General features: G+C 37.4%; 1 protein-coding gene across 1 annotated transcript; it reads left to right on the top strand.

The window, feature by feature from the left end:
• The first annotated feature begins 3,512 nt into the window (after positions 1-3,512).
• LOC104103008 (potassium channel KAT3-like) lies at positions 3,513-9,869 on the top strand. The gene is made up of 13 exons (XM_009610875.4): positions 3,513-3,903; positions 5,689-5,904; positions 6,497-6,658; positions 6,790-6,847; positions 6,968-7,285; positions 7,362-7,601; positions 7,811-7,909; positions 7,992-8,024; positions 8,347-8,532; positions 8,752-8,829; positions 9,012-9,072; positions 9,266-9,421; positions 9,559-9,869. Exons 1-13 carry the CDS (start codon positions 3,695-3,697, stop codon positions 9,660-9,662), a joined length of 1,920 nt encoding a protein of 639 aa, XP_009609170.1. The 5' UTR covers positions 3,513-3,694; the 3' UTR covers positions 9,663-9,869.
• The last annotated feature ends 10,109 nt before the right edge of the window (positions 9,870-19,978 follow it).

Genomic DNA, 19,978 nt, shown 5'->3' with positions numbered 1-19,978 from the left:
CCGAGGGGAGAATTTCTTCTGTGATCGAGCAGATGTACCTTGAGACCTTCTCGCACCTGCCAGGTATGGGTGAAGGCTTCTCAATCTTAAAATCGGCGGTCATCGAGCACTCGCCAGTAATGAACGTGCTAAGAGGATGTTCCGTCGCTGGTTCCTCACCGTCCGACCACGATGTAGAAGTAGTTTCTTTTTTGGGAACTATTTTTAAAGTTTTTGCTATTTTCTTTTAAAATGAAGGGAAATAGATGAAAAATAGGAAGTTAAAAAGATACACTTGATGGTCTGGAATGAAGACAAGCGGAAGTTCTTACAAAGATCTCAAAAAATCAGGATACAAATGCTAGAAAATGTAGAGATTTCTAAGGAACAAGAGTAGAGAAGATTTGGATGCAACGTTTGAATAAATGAAGAAGAGGGTATTTATAATTTTCAAATTACAGTTTAAATCCAGGAGTGGACGACCAGCAACTGACGAGCATTTAATGCCATTAAGACATGATTGACGAGACGTTTCGTTCATTTTGTCGTTTCTGACGCGGAGTACCAAGGTGAGAATCGGAAGCATATATCATTTCTCATCGTTTACTCTCCGAAAAAAGAGACTATCTGTATACGGTCAAAATCGAGCTCGACCATTGCATGACAAATCGGGCTCGAAACGTGAGGGGTTGAAGATCAACCCCGAGTCTAATCGAACCAGAACACGAGGTCAGAATATTCATCCTCGAGAACATTGAGTCCATGATCCCTAAATCGACCCTGACCCCGAATAAGCTCGAGGAAACATAGCCGGTATAATCAACAGAAGACCAAAATAACGAATGGCCGAAATATCCATAACCGGTCGGATATCACGACGGGAATCTCGACACGTATCAATAAGGAACCGGCAAATCAGCAAACCAGGAGATTTTTACCTTTTATAGAATTGTACCTAAAGTAGGACTCCTCTATTATATAAATGGGATCTGATTACTTGTGAAACACATGGTAACACGCATTCCAAAGCAATATATTGTTAATTTTAGTTCTTATTATTCTCTTGTCATTCTGTTCTGATATCTCTAAAAGTACTTTTGGCTAGAGGGTAGCTAACCTTCTAAGGCTTAGACTGTTCAACTTGTGTGGTTTGTATTTACTTTCCCGTTGTTTATTTCAATTTCAATCTGATTTATCATTTTGTATCAAGTTAGATCACGTATCCTTAAAATCACATATAAATTTTATTGTTATCTGATTTTGAGGGTAAACAGACGTGACATAAACATTTGGAAGCTTTTGATTCTTTAAATGATGCAGTGGTAAAGCACGAATCACTAGGATTATTTAATCTTAAAATCATTCTCATTACTAAACTCGTGAACTCCTAAATCTTGACAAACATTAATAGTTCTATTCACAAGTGTATAGCATGTTATTTATTGAGGTTACCTAAACATTTGGAAGCTTTTGATTCTCTACAAAACTGCGAACCATGAGGATATTTTAGTCCTAAAACTTCTCAAATTTTGACTCATGAATTCCCTGGATCTTGACAAACAGTAACATTTTTCTTCACAAGTGTAGAACAAATATTTAGAATGAGATTAAATTAATCAGTTTCCATCTTTCTTTCTTTTTTGCATAAAATTAAATGCTTTCCTTGTGCATCAGTTTTTCATTAAGACTACCACTAGAGTTTAAAGAAATTGGTTTAGTAAATAAATTGATGCATCCAGAACATATTTTCTTTAAACCATTGCAGGAAATTCTGTTGTTTGTTACTTATTGTTAGCAGCCATGGCAATGTCGGTTAGAGCTCAGTCACAGACGAATAGCTGGGTGTTTTAGGAGAGAGGCTAAGAGAAATGCAGTAGCAGAACCTGTGAAACTGAGAAAAAGAAATTGATTTATTATTGTCAATGCACTGTACACAGTATTTATATATCTCTACAATGTTAACTGACTCATTAACTAACTTAAACTAACTCTTTAACTCATAACAACTAACTCTACTCTTAACTTAACACTAATAGAATCAGTTTGCTATGCTTAACCATAGTCAACACTTATACAAAATCTTCGCCTTCTGAAGTAGACTATGATCTATCATTCTGAAGTAGTGGTTCATATGCTTTGTTTATTGAACCTCTATATGATAAGCAGAAAAAAGGATAGTTGTTTAAATATTTAAAAGCTCACTGGGAAATGCTACTCAAGGAGGTTACCACTTTCATTCAAAAGTCAAGGAGGTAGTGTCCCCGCCGTTCCATTTGGTACAATGGTGGGATATCTCATGGGATTAGTTATCCCACCTTCTATATAGGATAACTAATCACACTATTTTAAAATAAAGTTAAACCCAAAATTTATCCCGAAATTATTATTCTTATCTCATGTACCAAACGAATTAAAGAATTAATGTCATATCTCACAGCCAAAGTTAGAATTTTAACCAGCCTGCTTCGAAATTCACTATTCCTTTTAATTTTTTGCCGGTCTAATTGGAGCAATTGTTAGCGAGGAGGGCAATTTTGAGCTACTTGTAAATGGGATGACATTTTTTTAGCTACTTGGTTAATGAGATCATTTCTAAGCTACTTGATTGCGGTGCGGGTATTTTTGTTCCAAAAAGCGAAACGAATGACAAAATTGCCCCGTTTCTAATAGTAGTTTATATTCGAGGGCAAAATTGACCTTTTACCCTTAGTGCAAACTCACTAGCATATAATCTTTAGGCTATTTTGCTAAAAAGGCATTGCAGGTCCTTAAAAGATAAAGTTGACAACCGATCCTGCATCACTTTACGTTACGGATAGAGATGTTTGCAACTGCTGTGAGGTCAAATGGTCTGAAGGTGGCTTTCGGTGACATCCGATTAAACAATTCTGAAGGGGTGCATTAATTTCATTCCACATGATTCCAAACAACTAATTCTATATATAAGTCAGTGCTGATTTTAGAAAGCCAGATCACATGAAGTCAACGACTAGACCCTAATAATGAAGAGTTCGGATGCATGCACGAAGTGTCATCTTTTGCCAGTGACACTACATACTAGAGATACACCCAAAATTTTCATTAAGGAAAATTTTAAAATATATAAAAATAAACACACCAAAACGTTAATGATTGAGGATGCAATATGTTTACGTAAAAAAAAAATAGTTTTAACCTTGTATATGGCTATATTGCAGTATAATATTTTAGCAAAAAGAATTCAAATAAACTCATTCCGATCCCTAACTCTGCCCATGCTTCATCCCTTGTTTTTTGCGATATAAGATAGTACACTGCGATCTTCATGTTCAAAATATTCATTATATAAAGTTAAATTTTGCGTAAGTATGAGGATTTCTCTATTCTAATTCTTTTATATAATTCTACTTTTTTTTGGACTTGTCAACTTTTCCGGTTTAGTACTTCAATTATAGATCAAAGATAAGGTTTATTTAGTTACATATATAAGTCAACACTTTTCTCTCTCTTTGTCTCTATCCCTTACTATAAAAAACTAAATTATTATCTCCACTAAAAGTAATACTCTATACGTTAATGCTCAACACTACCTTCCCTTCCCTTAAATGTTCATAGTATATATGCAAATTTGAAATCAGAAAAGAAGAAAAACAAACAAAGTCTCCAGAAAAACTCCACCCAATTATTAAAAAACCTCTCAATTTTTCCCTTCAATCTCAGCAAAAAAAATAAAAATATGTCATACTCGGACACGACGAGGTCGCCGGTGCCGTTATCGGAGACGAGGTCTCCGATGCCGTTGTTGTTCCGGCGGCATTCCAGCGGTGAAATACGAAACATAGCCTCAGTTTCCAGCAGCATATTGCCAGCTTTTGGAACTGTGATGGGTGAAGGCTCTGTTAAGCTTAAAAGATTTGTTATTGCTCCTTATGATCGTAGATACAGGTATGTCCATTTCCTTCAACATTTCTTCTCTTTAATTTCCTTTTTCTAGTTAGCTGTTTATTTAAGTTTCTTTGCATGTAACTACTGGCTCATTTTGTTGGAATCCAAATAACAAAAGGTAACAAAACAAACCTTATACATATATATATTACAAATATATTAAATACGTACATATAACTAATTCTAAATCAAAATTTGTACTAAAAATATAATTGAATTCATAAGGTTGAAATCCGAAATCCGCAGGCCGGGAGGTGTTGACAGTTGACACCATTGTTGAGTTCTGCATGTGTTAGTTAGAGAATTAGATCGAGTGATACTATTACACCTTTTAGCTTTAGAACCAATCTAACTTTCGTGATAATATGGGTAGCCTAAATTTAAGGGCCTTTAATGAAGGCTGAGTACTTTCACTTTTATGTTGATTAAAACCCACTCTCATTAATTAGATCTCGTGGAGACTTTTGACACTTACTGTTGAAGAGACAAAACTTACTTCATATTAAAGTCACTCTCTTCGGTTGACTTTTTTTTTGTGGTTCAAAATAAATAATTTTTTTAAATTTTAAAAATTAATTAATTATTTTTTTCCTATATTATCCTTGGAGTAAATATTATTGGAGTATGTGTTAGGAGTATTTATGTGAAGAGATAATAAAGGTTAATACGATCAATTTTATTTCTAATTAATGTTTAAAGATAAATTTCTTAATTTGTGTAAAAAATAACAAAAAAAATTACTTATTGTGAAGCGAAGGTAGTACCATTTTCGCAAGTAGAGATAATCAAATGAAACAATTCCAATTTCAAAGGCCCTTCTTATTTTTGGGAGTAAATACACTTGTCAGATCTCTACCGACCATATGCACAACCGGAAAAGGTCGTATAAATTAGATTTAATTTAAATGTTATATTTTCCTTTTTGGTGTGTTCAAGAAAATTGTCATACTTCTATACTTGTAAATAATTTAATTTTAAAATTTTCTTTTACTTGTAATAAAATAATTTATAGCCACACAAATATTTATGGCTTGTTTTAGATCACAAATTTCAAAAGTTTTAGATCAAATACTGCTACATAAATTGAAATTTAGAATATTTACTTTTACTTCCAGATTAAATTATCATTCCTTTTGACGTTGACCAAGTTAAGCTATATATATAGGGAGCTTAAGAAAAATAAGGAGAATTTGACAAGCTATTATATTGTATTATATTTTTGTTTAAATATATGTTGAACAAATACTCTTATTGAATTAAATATTGTCTTCTTTTCTTTTTAACATGTCTTCAATTAATTTCTTTCTTTTGATTATTATATAAGGTATAAAATACTTTTACAACATTCACTTTTACTGTCAACTTCTGTACAACTTTCTCTTTATTTATTCTCATTATCAAATATATATATAAAAGTCAAATTATGACCATATATGTTCCTTCAACGCAGGCAACAAACACTAATTAAGCTTATGTTTTCAACTTCTATTTTAACCTCAATGCTAAATCAAAATAGAACTATTTAACTGGACAAAAGAAATGGTTAGAAGGTGTATAAATATTCTAAAGCTCTTACATCAAATTATAAATATTACTTATAAATCTGGACCTTTATATGCTAGTTTGACTTGTTGGACTTGGTACGTCTTGAATTTATTTAAGGAAGATATCATTTTCTTTTGAACCAACTAAATGAAAAATAGGTTAAATTAAAGTAAATTAATATACGCAAGGATCATTTACTTTCAGTACTCTTTTTTTTTTTTAACGTAATGGCAAATGCAGATTATGGCAAACATTTCTGGTGGTACTGGTGGTGTACTCAGCATGGTCATCTCCCTTTGAACTGGCATTCAACAAGGCAGCAACTGGAGCACTTTTGCCTGTTGATTTAGTGGTTGACGCCTTCTTTGCTATTGACATTATTCTCACTTTCTTCGTTGCATACTTGGACAAATCTACTTACTTGCTTGTCGAAGAACACAACAAAATTGCTTTCAGGTAACCCTATACGCTCATTTGGTTCAATATTTGAAAAAGAGATCAAGATGAAAATGAGTTTTCAAGTGCTGACATTTTATTTCTAATGGTACTTCCTGTTAAAATATAAATAACTGCTTGGGAAATGGAAGCTTTATTTTACCTTCATGTTCACAAGTTAGTAGCACACGATGAGCCTTCACTAATAAATCAGAAGATGTTGGTACGTACTAGTGTACACAAGACCCTTAATAGGTATTCCCTTGTCCCAATTTATATAGCACCATTTCGATTTTGAGAGTCAAACATTTTAATTTTGTCCGTGAATTCTGACATGAAATCTTTAAGATTTTTGAAATAAAATTTAACATAGTTTCCAAACTATATATATATATGTACTACTTCTATAAGTTACAATAATGAACAATTCAAAATATTTAAAAGGGATATGAAAATAATACAGTCAAGTAAAAACTCGTCGAACAGTGATATTAAATTGGGATGGAGAGAGTAGCAATTAATGCGAAAAAGCCCCTTACTATTGGTGTAGTGAAAGTCTGAAGTTACTTGAGTAGGGAATTGATGTTGTTGGATTTCTCTTCTGTTTGAAAAGGTACATATCACATCTATGGTTTCCAATGGATGTAGCTTCAACTCTACCATTTCAAACCATAAACCGGATCGTCACTGGAAAAATGAACCGAGGACCAGTCTTTGGCTTTCTCAACTTGCTTAGACTCTGGCGACTGCGTCGTGTTAGTGAATTCTTCTCAAGGTATATAACTTATAATTCCTAAACATGGATCAATTCTCATGCAATTCTATATATGTTCCATAAATATCGTCACTTCCTTTAAAGTTAGACATTATATAATCAGCTAAACGCTTCCCCTTAATTCCTTCCAGGCTGGAGAAGGACACTCGATTCAGCTACTTCTGGACAAGATACTGTAAACTTATTTGTGTAAATACTTGTCATCTTAGCTATATATTACATTACTTTTTACCTGACCATAATATATAGGCATCAATATATGTCATCTTGAAATGGCATTGATCTTCTTATGGTTGTATTCAACGACAGGTAACATTATTTGCAGTGCATTCAGCAGGGTGTTTCTATTTCTGGCTGGCAACACGTTATCATAATTCAGAGGATACCTGGATTGGGAAAAATATTCCTGATTTCAAAACAAAAAGTATCTGGCAAGGATACACCTACTCCATGTATTGGTCTATTACCACCCTCGCAACAGTTGGCTATGGCGATCTCTATGCTGTGAATACTGAAGAGAAGATCTTCACCATCTTTTACATGCTTTTCAACATTGGACTTACTGCCTACTTAATCGGCAACATGACTAACCTTATTGTCCATACCGCTGTTCGAACTTTTGCCATGGTAATTACCATTTTCCTGCATTAATTTTCTCACCTCTTTTCAAGATTTAGCCTAGTTACTTGTGAACTGTCTGCAGAGGGATGCGATCAATAAGATCCTGAGTTATTCAAGCAAGAATAGACTTCCTGAAGGACTAAAAGAGCAAATGCTGGCACATTTGACACTGAAATTCAAGACAGCAGAACTACAGCAAGAACAAGTATTAGAGGACTTGCCCAAGGCTATAAGATCTAGCATTTCAAAGCATCTCTTTCGTACAACTTTAGAAAATACCTACCTTTTCAAAGGAGTCTCCGAAGATTTTATAATCCAGTTGGTAATGTTTTCATCCCTAACCTCCCTGCAGCTAATTATATTATAGGCATATGTAAAACTGAATTGTTGATACCTGCATAATCTAATGAAATGTTGAAGAATTACCAGGAAACAAAGAGCAATCATGTTGTTGTTCTTGTTTTAAACTTCAACTACTGCAGCAATCCATAGAACTAATTAAGCTATGTTCTTTCACTTTTAATAATACAGGTCTCAGAGATAAAAGCAGAATATTTCCCACCGAAAGTGGACATTGTCATTCAAAATGAGATACCGACAGATTTCTACATAGTTGTATCTGGGGCTGTGGTATGTGCAATTCATTCCAGTCAAGTTTTAATTTGCTCGTTGTATACCAGAGAGCACGTAACTAACTTACTGACCGCTGCAGGATGTTATTACATACAAGAATGGAACAGAACAGGTAACCTATCTCATCTTCTCATTGTTCAATGGTGCTAATTAATAAAAAACCAACAATGCTAAAATCTAGTTGAACTGCAACACATGATGTATATTAATCTGACAACTCAGCAGAAACATGGAACTTTCAGGTCAAATGTGTATTAAAGCTGATGCTAACCATAGGAATCTCTGTTATCTCTATTTACATTATATACCAACCATCAAATAATTGAGATGATATTTATCATATCAGTAAAATCTTAATGCAAAGCACAAGTAATTGGGATATATATATGGCTATTAATTCTTCTGATAAGAAGTTCAAATCTTGCTACTGACAGTTTCTATCAAAGTTGGGGTCTCAAGAAATGTTTGGAGACATAGGTGTGATATTTAATATCCCTCAACCTTTCACAGTGAGAAGTAAGAGGCTTTCTCAGGTTGTTCGGATTAGTCATCATCATTTCAAGCAACTTGTGCAGCCCCTTAAAGAAGATGGAAAGATAATTCTCGCCAATTTCGTTCAGGTGCATGCTTTGGTAGCGTTAATTTATCCATTTTCCCTGTACCTAACTCTATTTTTGATTGAGTCTCAGTCATCAAAAAACACTGGCATTTTCCTATTATATGACAGTTTAACGGAATCAGCATTCAGCTCTTAATTCCATGTAACTAGTTATATCTCTATTTATACTTAATTATGTCACCCTTATTGCTGATCTTAATTTGTGGCATTATATTATCAGCATCTGAAGGGATTGAAAATGGAGGAGCTAGCAGAAATGCCGCTCATATCAGAATTTCTTGATGACTTATATAGCGAGGTAACTAAGAGCTTTTTCTTTCTTAATGTCCAGAAACAGGAAAAAATTTTGTCCAGAAAAGATTTCATGATTTGCAATCACCGAAATGACCTCTTAGTTAACATACAGAGCAAACTAATGTTATACTGTCCGACATATGAAAACCTCTAAAGTCCCTTTTCTGTTGCCTCATTCAATTGCAGGAAGCCACAGTTATTGAAGCCGGGACACAAGATCAAACAGAACAAGCTCAACAAGAAAACAGTAAGCTCGCACTTCACTTAGAGTGTGCAGTTCATATCAAAATTTACCAGTGTTGATTATAATCTGTTATACTCTTAATGTTCCTTCCTTTCTGTTTCATTTCTTCCCTGAATGTGTGTGACTGTGACTACTACTTTTATTCTCAGTGATTCAACTAACTTTAAAGGATTCTAAACCCTCATTTTGCATGCAGTCATACCTACAACAACTCCTGTCCTGTCAACGACACTTCCTACGAGAGTTATAATTCACGGATATCATCCAGATAATCGTAGACCAAATGAAGGAGGAAATGCAGGAAAACTAATCCATCTACCTGATTCAGTTGAAGATCTCCTAAGTATAGCAGGTGATGATTAAATTGATTTTGAAAGATTGTAGAATTCATCTCTTCAAAAATTTCGTCGTCCTCTTATATGAAACTTATGACCTTTTTGAAGACAAGTATTCAGAATCCTGTCTAACCATGTTATTTGGTGGGTGCAGAAACAAAGTTTGGGAAAAGAGGAACCACTATTGTCATGGCGGATGGCTCTCAAGTGGAGGATTTGGCTGCTCTGCGAGAGGATGATCACTTGTATATTTTTTGACAAAAAAACTCTCACTGTATAAAAGAGGAAACAGAAACGGATGTACCGAAGATAATGTATGTTGATAAGCCGAATCATTAGATGCATAAGAGTTGAAACTAGCAGAAAATATGATAATGAGAAAGAATAGGCTGAATATATAGCTTAAGCAATTCTCTGGAAAATGTTCCTTCCGTGTCTTAAGAGCATATATTGGCTTTCCACTGATCCTTGTGACTGAATCACATTACTTTTGACTATCTTTCCGTCTATAATATGTATGACCGTAGAAACATATATTAATAATTATTTGAAAAATAAAAATAAAAATAAAATAGGATATTCGCAATGAGAAAAATGGACACGAGGAATAAGTTGATCGGAGAAACTCCCGGTTGCCGTGCATACCACAATTTCAAAAGGATTGTCCTAAATTTTTGTCCAATTGTTGTCCACATTTTCAATATATAAACAATAATATTTATTAACATTAATGGAATTCCATGGAGGTTTTATTCATTGCATAAGTTCTCATTGAGTTAATTAGATTATGTGACAACTGATATTATTTCAGTTTAATAATTGAATTAAAAAAAATTAAACTCTTTCTGTACAATTGTATACCCTGTTGGTATAACTATATACTATACTGGTATTATAAGTTAGTTGGAATATTTTTTGGTTGTATTAGCTACATTTAATTGGTACACTATTTTATTTTTCTTTAGTAATAGTTGAATAGTACAGTATCTTGAATTTATTTAATTTTCCTTTATGCATGTGTATTATGTAATCATTTTGATTTTTTCTTTATGCGTTTGTTTTATATAATAGTATTATAATACAATATCTTGAAGTATATTCTTATATTAATATGTGGTACACTATTTTTTGATTTTCTCTTTATGCATGTGTATTATGTAATAGTAGTATAGTCATATATAGTTTTTTGGAATTAATTAGTAGAACTTATACCCTATTGGTATAATTATATGTCATATTAGTATCATATGGTAGTTGGAATACTTTTTGGTTGTTTTAGCTGCATTTTTAAGTGAATTATATTCTGAAATGATTTATATGATCATGTTTTGCTGTGTTAGATTTTCTTGTACTTATGGACATAGATTTTGTGTATTCTGTAATATTTTTTATAGTTATATGCAGTTGTTGGAACGACCCCGTACAACTATATACCCCATTAGTATAGTTATATACTATATTGGTATCATATACTAGTTGAATCAGTTTTTGATTGTATTAGCTGTATTTAATTGGTACACTAATTGATTTTCTTTTAATAATAATAGTATAGTACAATATCTTGAAATACTTTATTATATTAATATGTGATACACTATTTTTTATTTTTCTCTTTATGCACGTGTGTTATGTAATAGTAGTATAGTTATACAGTTGCCGAAAATTAACCAGTAAAGTTATATACCATGTTGGTATAGTTATATGCCATATTGGTTGTCACAACCCAAAATCCAACTAGTCGTGATGGCACCTAACCCAACCCGCTAGGTAAACCAGTTATCAACTATCCAATTTCAATGAAATTTAACAAGACAATTAAGTAAAAGCAAGTATCTAAATCTTATACATTCCCCAATGACTAGTAGTACAAATCATGAGCTTTTAAGATTAGAATATACAAAGCTGGTATGAAATAAATACAATATCTGTTCGAAATGTATATAGACAGATCTTTATAAATCTAAGGCTACCATGAACAAGAGGCAGCTACAACCGGAACGTGGGTACATGTTCAAATCCAGCTCCCGTAGCTCTCAGCAACGTCAACAACCAACATTTACACGCAAGGTGCAGAAGTGTAGTATGAGTACAAACGATCCCATGTACTCAATAAGTAACAAACCTAACCTTAGGTTGAAAGAAGTGACGAGCAGTGTTTTAAAAGGCGTGGGCGTAAAGCGGGGCATTTTACATATGCCTCAGCCGGGCGTAAGCCCCATAAGTATTTAATTTTTAATATTTTATAAAATAATATAATGACAATTAATATTTATAAACAGGTAAAATTGCATTAAAATTGAAGAAAACTATATATATATATATATATATATATGTGTGTTCTCCATCCCCACAAAAAAACTAATCAAAACAATCTATTATACGTTACTTACAAGCCCAAGTAATTTGAGTCTAAAAGAATAAAGTTTTATATATGGAGGAACAAAAAGGATGATTAACCTGCAATTTGAACTTTGAATTTGCTGCTATGAAGAAAAATGTAGTTCTCTTTGTATTTGTAAAAAAAATTAAATATTCGTTGCTTTTGGGAGATGTTAGCAGACTAGCGGATAAGATAAAAATTTGAGAAAATCATGAATTAGGGCTTAAATCAATAAAAAAGGTCTTTACTTTTAAATTTAATACTTTTGAGTTCCTTTTCTAAACTTTTGAGTAATTACCAAACTCACTTTTGAGAATTTGGGTATTATATGAAGGACTAATTCAATAAATTTTATTTTAATTTAAAAAAGTCTCTAGGCTTACTCCTTACTAAAAAAACGCGCCCCGAACGCCCGGGCGTACGTCTCAAATTGCGGGGCGTATGCCTCTTGAGACTTTCGCCCCACACCATCGCCCCAGGGCTCGCCCCAGAAACGCCTTTTAAAACAGAGGTGACGAGCTGGAACAGAGGCCGGGTCCAACACCAATAGCCAACAACAGTCCATAACAACGTAAAACAAGTAATAAAAGAAACACTCAGAGATAAAATGCTCAGCTTAATCATGATTTCTGAAAATAGTTCCGCCTTTCAAGTATATCAGTGAAAACCCAAATCATTTACCGAAGTTGCCAAAAATATAAGTAAGTTTGAAAACAATAATTTCCCCCAAAAATCCTTTCAACAATAAATAAGATGTTTCATTTTCTTTCCAGATAGCCAGTGTAAAATACATCACTATGCCCATATGACAACATGTGTGAGAAGTAATAAATGACGTGATACCGTACAACATGAGGAAGATACATCTCTATGCCTGTATGTTATGTGTGCATGTCAATGCAATGTATCTCAGAGATGAACTCATGTACTCAGACTCTCGGAGTACTCAATCTCACTGTCTCATACTTTCAATTCATCACGCTCAATCACTCAGTACTGTATATAGCCAATCCCGCGTAGGTAAGATCCATCCCGGAATATATACATCAACTGGCCATCAGTCACTCAGTACTAAGTAGGGGCAATCCAACTATTGGGGAAGATCCATCCCAGGTATAAATGCTTCGGACAAGATCCATAACCAGGGAAGATCCATCCCTCAATATAAATCAATCGCGCTCACTGGGTGTGTGTGCAGACTCCGGAGGGGCTCCTTCATCCCAAGTGCTAAAATCTGTATGGACAACTCACGTGCTATAGTATCAATATCTCAAAATCAGGAACTCGACCTCACTCAGTCATCAACCTCTCCAGTATCTCGGGCTCACAATGACATGAACTAGCCCAAAATGATGATATTTTGTATCTTATATAGAAACGGAGACTGGGATATGATATGCAATGAATGAATATGACTGAGTATGACATTGCAATGTAAGCAAATAACTCAACAACAATAATGACCTCAGTGGGTCCCAACAGAATAAGCATGTAGCATAGACATGGTTTCTAACATGAATCACAACTCGATAACTCTAGTACATAGAGATTTCATGATTATAGATAAGTTCAGGTAACTACATAGTACCACAGAAATAACGGAGTCACAGTTCACATGGTGCACACCCACACGCCCGTCACCTAGCATGTGCGTCACCTCAACACCAAACACATAACACGTATAGTCAAGGTTCATACTCTCAGCTCCATGATTAGAAGAGTTACTTACCTCAAACCATGAAATTTCTTACTCCGCTATGCCTTTGCCTCGCGAATTGGCCTCTGAATGCCTCGAATCTCAAGATTTTCCGTGAATTCTCTCAAATAAATCGCCTCAATCCGTGTTGGAAATGACCAAAAATGTCAAAATCTCGTAACCGCTCTGATTTTATTCTGTCCAGGGGTTTTTGTATCTGCGGCTCACTAAGCTGCTTCTGCGGTTCCCGCTTCTGCGGCTTCGCATTTGCGGAACCCAAGCCGCTTCGGCGATGAGGCCCCTCCCCTCTCACTTTCGCTTCTGCGATCAACTCATCGCAGGTGCGAGTCCGCTTCTGCGGTCTTGCGTGCGCACCTGCGACCCCTTCCCTTGCCAAGCCAATTCCACTTTTACGCAACCAAGCTCACTTTTGCGAGCTCGTACCTGCGGTCCCTCATGGTGTGAAGACACCAGCAACAGAAAAATTCCAATATTTCCTTAAGTCCGAATTTGATTAGTTAATCATCCGAAACTTAACCGACCCCCGGGACCTCAACCAAATATACCAAAAAGTCCTAAAATGTTATACGAACGTAGTCGAGGCCTCAAATCATATCAAACAATGCTAAAACCATGAATCATACCCCAATTCAAGCTTAATGAACTTTGAACTTTTCAACTTCTACATTCGATGCCGAAACCTATCAAATCAAGTTTGATTGACCTCAAATTTTGCACACAAGTCTTAAACGACATAACAGACCTATTAAAATTTCCAAAATCGGATTCCAACCCCGATATCAAAAAGTCAACTCACCGGTTAAACTTCCAAACTTAAATTTCTATTTTAGCCATTTCAAGCCTAATTTAACGATGGACTTCCAAATAATTTGTCGAAAATCACCATATGGAGCTATTGGAATCATCACAACTCTATTCCGGGGTCGTATACACATAAGTAAACATCCGGTCAATCTTTTCAACTTAAGTTTTTATCTTGGAGACTAAGTGTCTCAATTTACTCCAAAACCTTACCGGACCCGAACCAATTACCCCGACAAGTCATACAACAACTGTAAAGCATAAATTGAGCAATAAATGGGGGAACGAGGCTGTAATACTCAAAACGACCGGCCGGGTCGTTACATTCTCCCCCACTTAAACATACGTTCATCCTCGAACGTGCCAAGAGTTGTTTCCAAGCCATCAAATCACTATTCCATCTTACCACGCACGTACTCGGGGGGTGATCCCACGCCACCCTATTCCATATAGGCCTGACAATACAACATAATTGAATATCATTACTTTAACTTTAGTCCGTATTAGAACCCAAATTTCCAACATCCAAAATTCTTTTCAAGACGCGAATCTCACATCTACATCGTGTATAAGTTTGAACAAGCCTTATCAAGCCATAGCCATAACCCCAGATATAATCACATAACATACTACACAACTCGCAGTTCACAGCACCATTTCCGATCACAGTAACTACTCCAAGCTTACCAAGTACTAGTATTAAACCTCATATCAAGCCAAACCTCATTCCAAAACCTTCGTACACTGTTGATAATAAAATAAACATGCGGAATCTCATAACCCCTTATCAGATCAACAAGTCATGGAGCTCTCTTTCCCCAACCAGAACCATAATCACTTTCTTAGCCGATTTTCAATGTCATCCTCCCAAATATACCGTAATCAAACCTGATAGTACCCATTCTAGGTCCAATTACCATATATTATTAAACACAACTATCCCACAGACACGCCACAAAAATATAACTCAAGCTAAAACTGCGCAATCCGGGTATCCAAAAATGGAAAATGTCTCAAAGAAGAGAACCATATTGCAAGTTTAATAAGCACCACCACAACTGCAACGCTATAAGCTCATCGTATATATAGCAGAACCAAGACACACAGATCTAAAAATGACAACCAACTCTTCTAGAGCTCACATTAACATAAACCGCACGACATGGTCACAGGCCTTCGGTCCCAGCATATCATACAAGAGCAATTATACAAGTACACATGTATATGCTAATGAAATAAGATTCTCATGCTCCTGGATTGGTAAAATAACACGCCATAGTGTAGGCATGTGCAAAGTCTGCTATCACAACTCAAATCGACAATTTAATGAAGAAATAGTAACTACCAAGTTTTCTCAGGGAATTAGCCTCTTTATAACCTCAAGTATAGGCTAGATAGTTCTCCACAAAGGTACGAATACGAGAAATGTTGTAACTTTATGCTTAACAGTCAACTCTAGGCATATCATAGCCTAATCATTCTTCCGAGTATGAATACTTGCCACGATGCCCGCACATGGGCTCAAACCTCACCTATTTGCACACTCATAGCGCGTAGCTATCACAAATAATTAACGTAACTAGTGCCTCCACTGAGTTTAAATAAAATTCTCACCTCAAACAGGTCGCAACCCTGAAACAATATGCTTCTGAGAACTCCAGTTTCCAAATTCATAGGACACATGAATCATCATAATTGATCCCAATTCTAGCATTCGAATGACTAACACATCTTTCATGCACGATCATCCCACGAGAAATACTTCCATAATTCTGAATAGTGCGCTCGGACTGCCCATCCATCTGAGGGTGAAAAGTTGTACTCAACTCAACTTAAGTACCCAACTCTCGCTGCACGGCCCTCCAAAACTGCGATGTGAACTGAGTACCCCTATCTGAAATGATAGAAACTGGGACACCATGCAGGCGAACGATCTCTCGGATGTAAATCTCAGCCAACCGCTCTAAAGAGTAAGTAGTACCAACTGAAATGAAGTGCGCGGACTTGGTCAACCAATCCACAATAACCCAAATAGCATCGAACTTCCTCGAAGTCCGTGGGAGCCCAACTACAAAGTCCAAGGTGATCCGCTCCCACTTCCACTCTGGGATCTCCAATCTCTGAAGCAAGCCACCCGGTCTCTGATGCTCATACTTAACTGCTAACAGTTGAGACACCGAGCAACAAACCCAACTATATCCTTCTTCATCCGCCTCCACCAATAGTGCTGCCTCAAATCCTGGTACATCTTCGCGGCACCCGGATGGATGGAATACCGCGAGCTGTGGGCCTCTTCAAGAATCAACTCTCGAAGCCCATATACATTAGGCACACATATCCGGCCCTGCATTCTCAGCATGTCGTCATCACCAATAGTCATGTCCCTAGCATCACCTCTCCGAACCCTATCCTGAAAAATGAGCAAGTGGGGGTCATCATACTGATGCTCCCTGATACGGTCATAAAGAGAAGAACTGGAGACCATACAAGACAATACCCGATTAGGCTCCGAAATATCCAATCTGACAAGCTGGCCCGCTAAGGCCTGAACATCCAATGCCAAAGGTCTCTCTACTGTTGGAAGATATGCTAAACTCCCCAAACTCTCTGCCCGACGACTCAAAGCATCGGCCACCATATTGGCCTTCCCTGGATGGTAAAAGATAGTGATATCATAGACCTTAAGAAGCTCCAACCATCTCCGCTGATGCAAATTAAGATCCTTCTGCTTTAACAGATACTGCAGACTCCGGTGATCAGTATAGATCTCACAATGAACCCCATACAAATAATGACACCAAATCTTCAAGGCGTGAACAATGGCTGCTAACTCAAGGTCATGGACAGGATAATTCTTCTCATGGGTCTTCAACTGGCGCGAGTCATAGGCGATCACCCTACCCTCCTACATCAAAACACAACCAATGCCTATCCTCGAGGTATCACAATACACGGTGTAAGAACCTGAAGCTGATGACAGAACTAACACTGGAGTTGTGGTCAAAGCAGTCTTGAGCTTTTAAAATTTCTCCTCACCCTCATCCGACCACCTGAATGGATCACCCTTTTAGGTCAATTTGGTCAAGGGCTATGCAATAGATGAAAATCTCTTCACAAAGTGACGGTAGTAACCCGCCAAACCAAGAAAACTCCTAATCTCTGTGGCTGAGGGCGGTCTGGGCCAACTCTTCACCGCTTCTATCTTCTTCAGCTCCACCTGAATACCCTCACTGGAAACCACGTGCCCCAAGAATGCTACTGAACTGAGTCAAAACTCACAGTTGGAGAACTTTGCATAAATCTTCTCCTCCCTCAATCTCTGTAATACAATCTTCAAATGTTGAGCGTGCTCCTCCTGGCTACGAGAGTACACTAGGATGTCATCAATGAATACAACAATGAATGAGTCCAAATAGGGCTGGAATACACTATTCATCAAATGCATGAACGATGTTGGGGCATTGGTCAGCCCAAAAGACATCACCAAGAACTCATATTGGCCATATCGGGTCCTGAAAGCTATATTAAGAATGTCTGAATCCCAAATCTTTAGCTGGTGGTAACCAGACCTCAAATCAATCTTGGAGAACAACCTCGTTCCCTGAAGCTGATCGAATAAATCATCAATACGATGCAAAGGATACTTGTTCTTGACTGTGACCTTGTTCAACTGGCTGTAATCAATACACATTCTCATGGAACCATCCTTCTTCTTCACAAATAGAATAGGTGCACCCCAAGGTGACACACTAGGCCTAATAAACCCATTATCAAGGAGTTCCTGAAGTTGTTCTTTCAATTCCTTTAACTCCACCGGCGCCATACGATACGGTTGAATAGAAATGGGCTGAGTCCCCGACACCAAATCAATACCAAAGTCAATATCCCTGTCAGGCAGCATGCCCGATAGTTCTGCAGGAAACACATTTGGAAAATCACGTACCACAGGAACATAATCAATGACAGGAGTCTCTGCACTAACATCCCGCACAAAAGCCAAATAAGATAGGCAACCCTTCTCAACCATGCACTGAGCCTTCAAATATGAAATCACCCTACTTGGTACATAATCTACAGAACCGCTCCACTCAACCCTCAGAATTCCTGGCATAGCTAGCGTCACCGTCTTATCATGACAATCTAGAATAGCATGACATGGAGATAACCAATCCATACCTAATATCACATCAAAGTCAACCATACTGAGCAACAATAGATCCAATCGGGTGTCCAGACCCCCAATAGTCACCACATATGACCGATATATGCGGTCCACAATAATAGTATCACCCATAGGAGTAGATACATGAATAGAAGAAACTAGAGACTCACGGGGCATATCCATAAAATGGGCAAAATACGAAGAAACATATGAATATGTGGAACCAGGGTCAAATAATACTGAGGCATCTCTGTGACAAACTGAGACAATACCTGTAATCACAACATCTGAAGCAATAGCATCTGGTTTGGCAGGGATAGCATAGAAACGGGCCTGACCATCCCCTGATCTGCCTCCCCCTCTAGGGCGACCCCTAGCTGATTGACCTCCACCCCGAGCTGACTGGGCGTGTGGTGAGGTAACTGGTGCTGTAGTCGGAGGCTAACTATTTTGCTGAGATAGACCTCCATGACGAGGACACTACCTCCACATATGCCCAAGCTCCCAACACTCAAAACAACTCCCCGGTGCTGGTGGCAGAAACTGAAGGGAACCCCTAGCACCGGGATGACTGGTAAAAGAACCTGGCATGGAAGAGCCCTGAACAGGTGGAGCACGGGTTGAACTCTGAACTTGAAGGGCACTAAGTGATGAGTGGCCCCTGATGAGAACTATGAGAACCATGGCCAGATGATGTACCCCGATGAAATGGCCGAGCTGACTGAGCCTGTCTGAAATGACGACTTTTACCTTGCTGGAACTGACCCCCAAAAGGAGCACCGCTGAATCCACCCTGACCACGAGGCCTCTTGGCCTCCCTATTAGCCCTCTCCTGACCGCGAACCATCTCAATCTGCTGAGCAATGTCGATAACCTCATCAAAAGTAGCACCTGAAACCCTCTCTCTGGTCATGAGCAACTGTAGCTGATAAGTGAGACCATCAATAAACCTCATGATCCTTTCCCTATCCGTGGGAACCAACCAGATCGCATAATGGGCCAACTCAGAGAATCGTATCTCATACTGTGTCACAGACATATCACCTTGGCTAAGCCACTCAAACTGTCTGCGTAACTCCTCTCTGCGGGATCGAGATACGAACTACTCCAAATCGACCATGGAGAACTGCGGCCAAGTAATGGGTGTTGCGCCAATAGGCCTACGCCTCTCGTAAGTCTCCCACCATCTGAGTGCAACCCCAGAAAACTGAAAGGTAGTGAATGAGACCCCACAAGTCTCCAAAATACCAGCAGTACGGAGTATCCTCTGACACCTGTCCAAAAGGTCCTGAGCATCCTCTCCATCTGTGCTACTGAAAGGTGGTGGCTGGAGTCTCCCAAACCTCTCTAACCTACACTGATCATCTTCATGCATAGAAGAAACCACATAATCCTGAGCAATAGCAACCGACTGGGCTGGTGGTGCATCCGGTGTCTGAAGTCCCCGAACAACCTGTTCGGGTGTGCGAGCGACGGGAGTCTGAGTGCCTCCCCTGGCTTGAGAAGTAGCTACG

Source organism: Nicotiana tomentosiformis, chromosome 11 (genome assembly GCF_000390325.3).
Source record: "Nicotiana tomentosiformis chromosome 11, ASM39032v3, whole genome shotgun sequence".
NCBI classification, from domain to species: domain Eukaryota; kingdom Viridiplantae; phylum Streptophyta; class Magnoliopsida; order Solanales; family Solanaceae; genus Nicotiana; species Nicotiana tomentosiformis.
The sequence above is the reverse complement of the archived record's forward strand: the minus strand, read 5'-3'. Positions and strand labels throughout refer to the sequence as shown.

Bases quoted from the DNA above. Each gene is read 5' to 3' on its own strand.
- LOC104103008 (XM_009610875.4), top strand. From the start codon at position 3,695: ATGTCATACTCGGACACGACGAGGTCGCCGGTGCCGTTATCGGAGACG. The intron at 7,286-7,361 runs GTAATTACCATT...AACTGTCTGCAG, and splicing joins CTGTTCGAACTTTTGCCATG to AGGGATGCGATCAATAAGAT. The intron at 8,533-8,751 runs GTGCATGCTTTG...TTATATTATCAG, and splicing joins TTCTCGCCAATTTCGTTCAG to CATCTGAAGGGATTGAAAAT.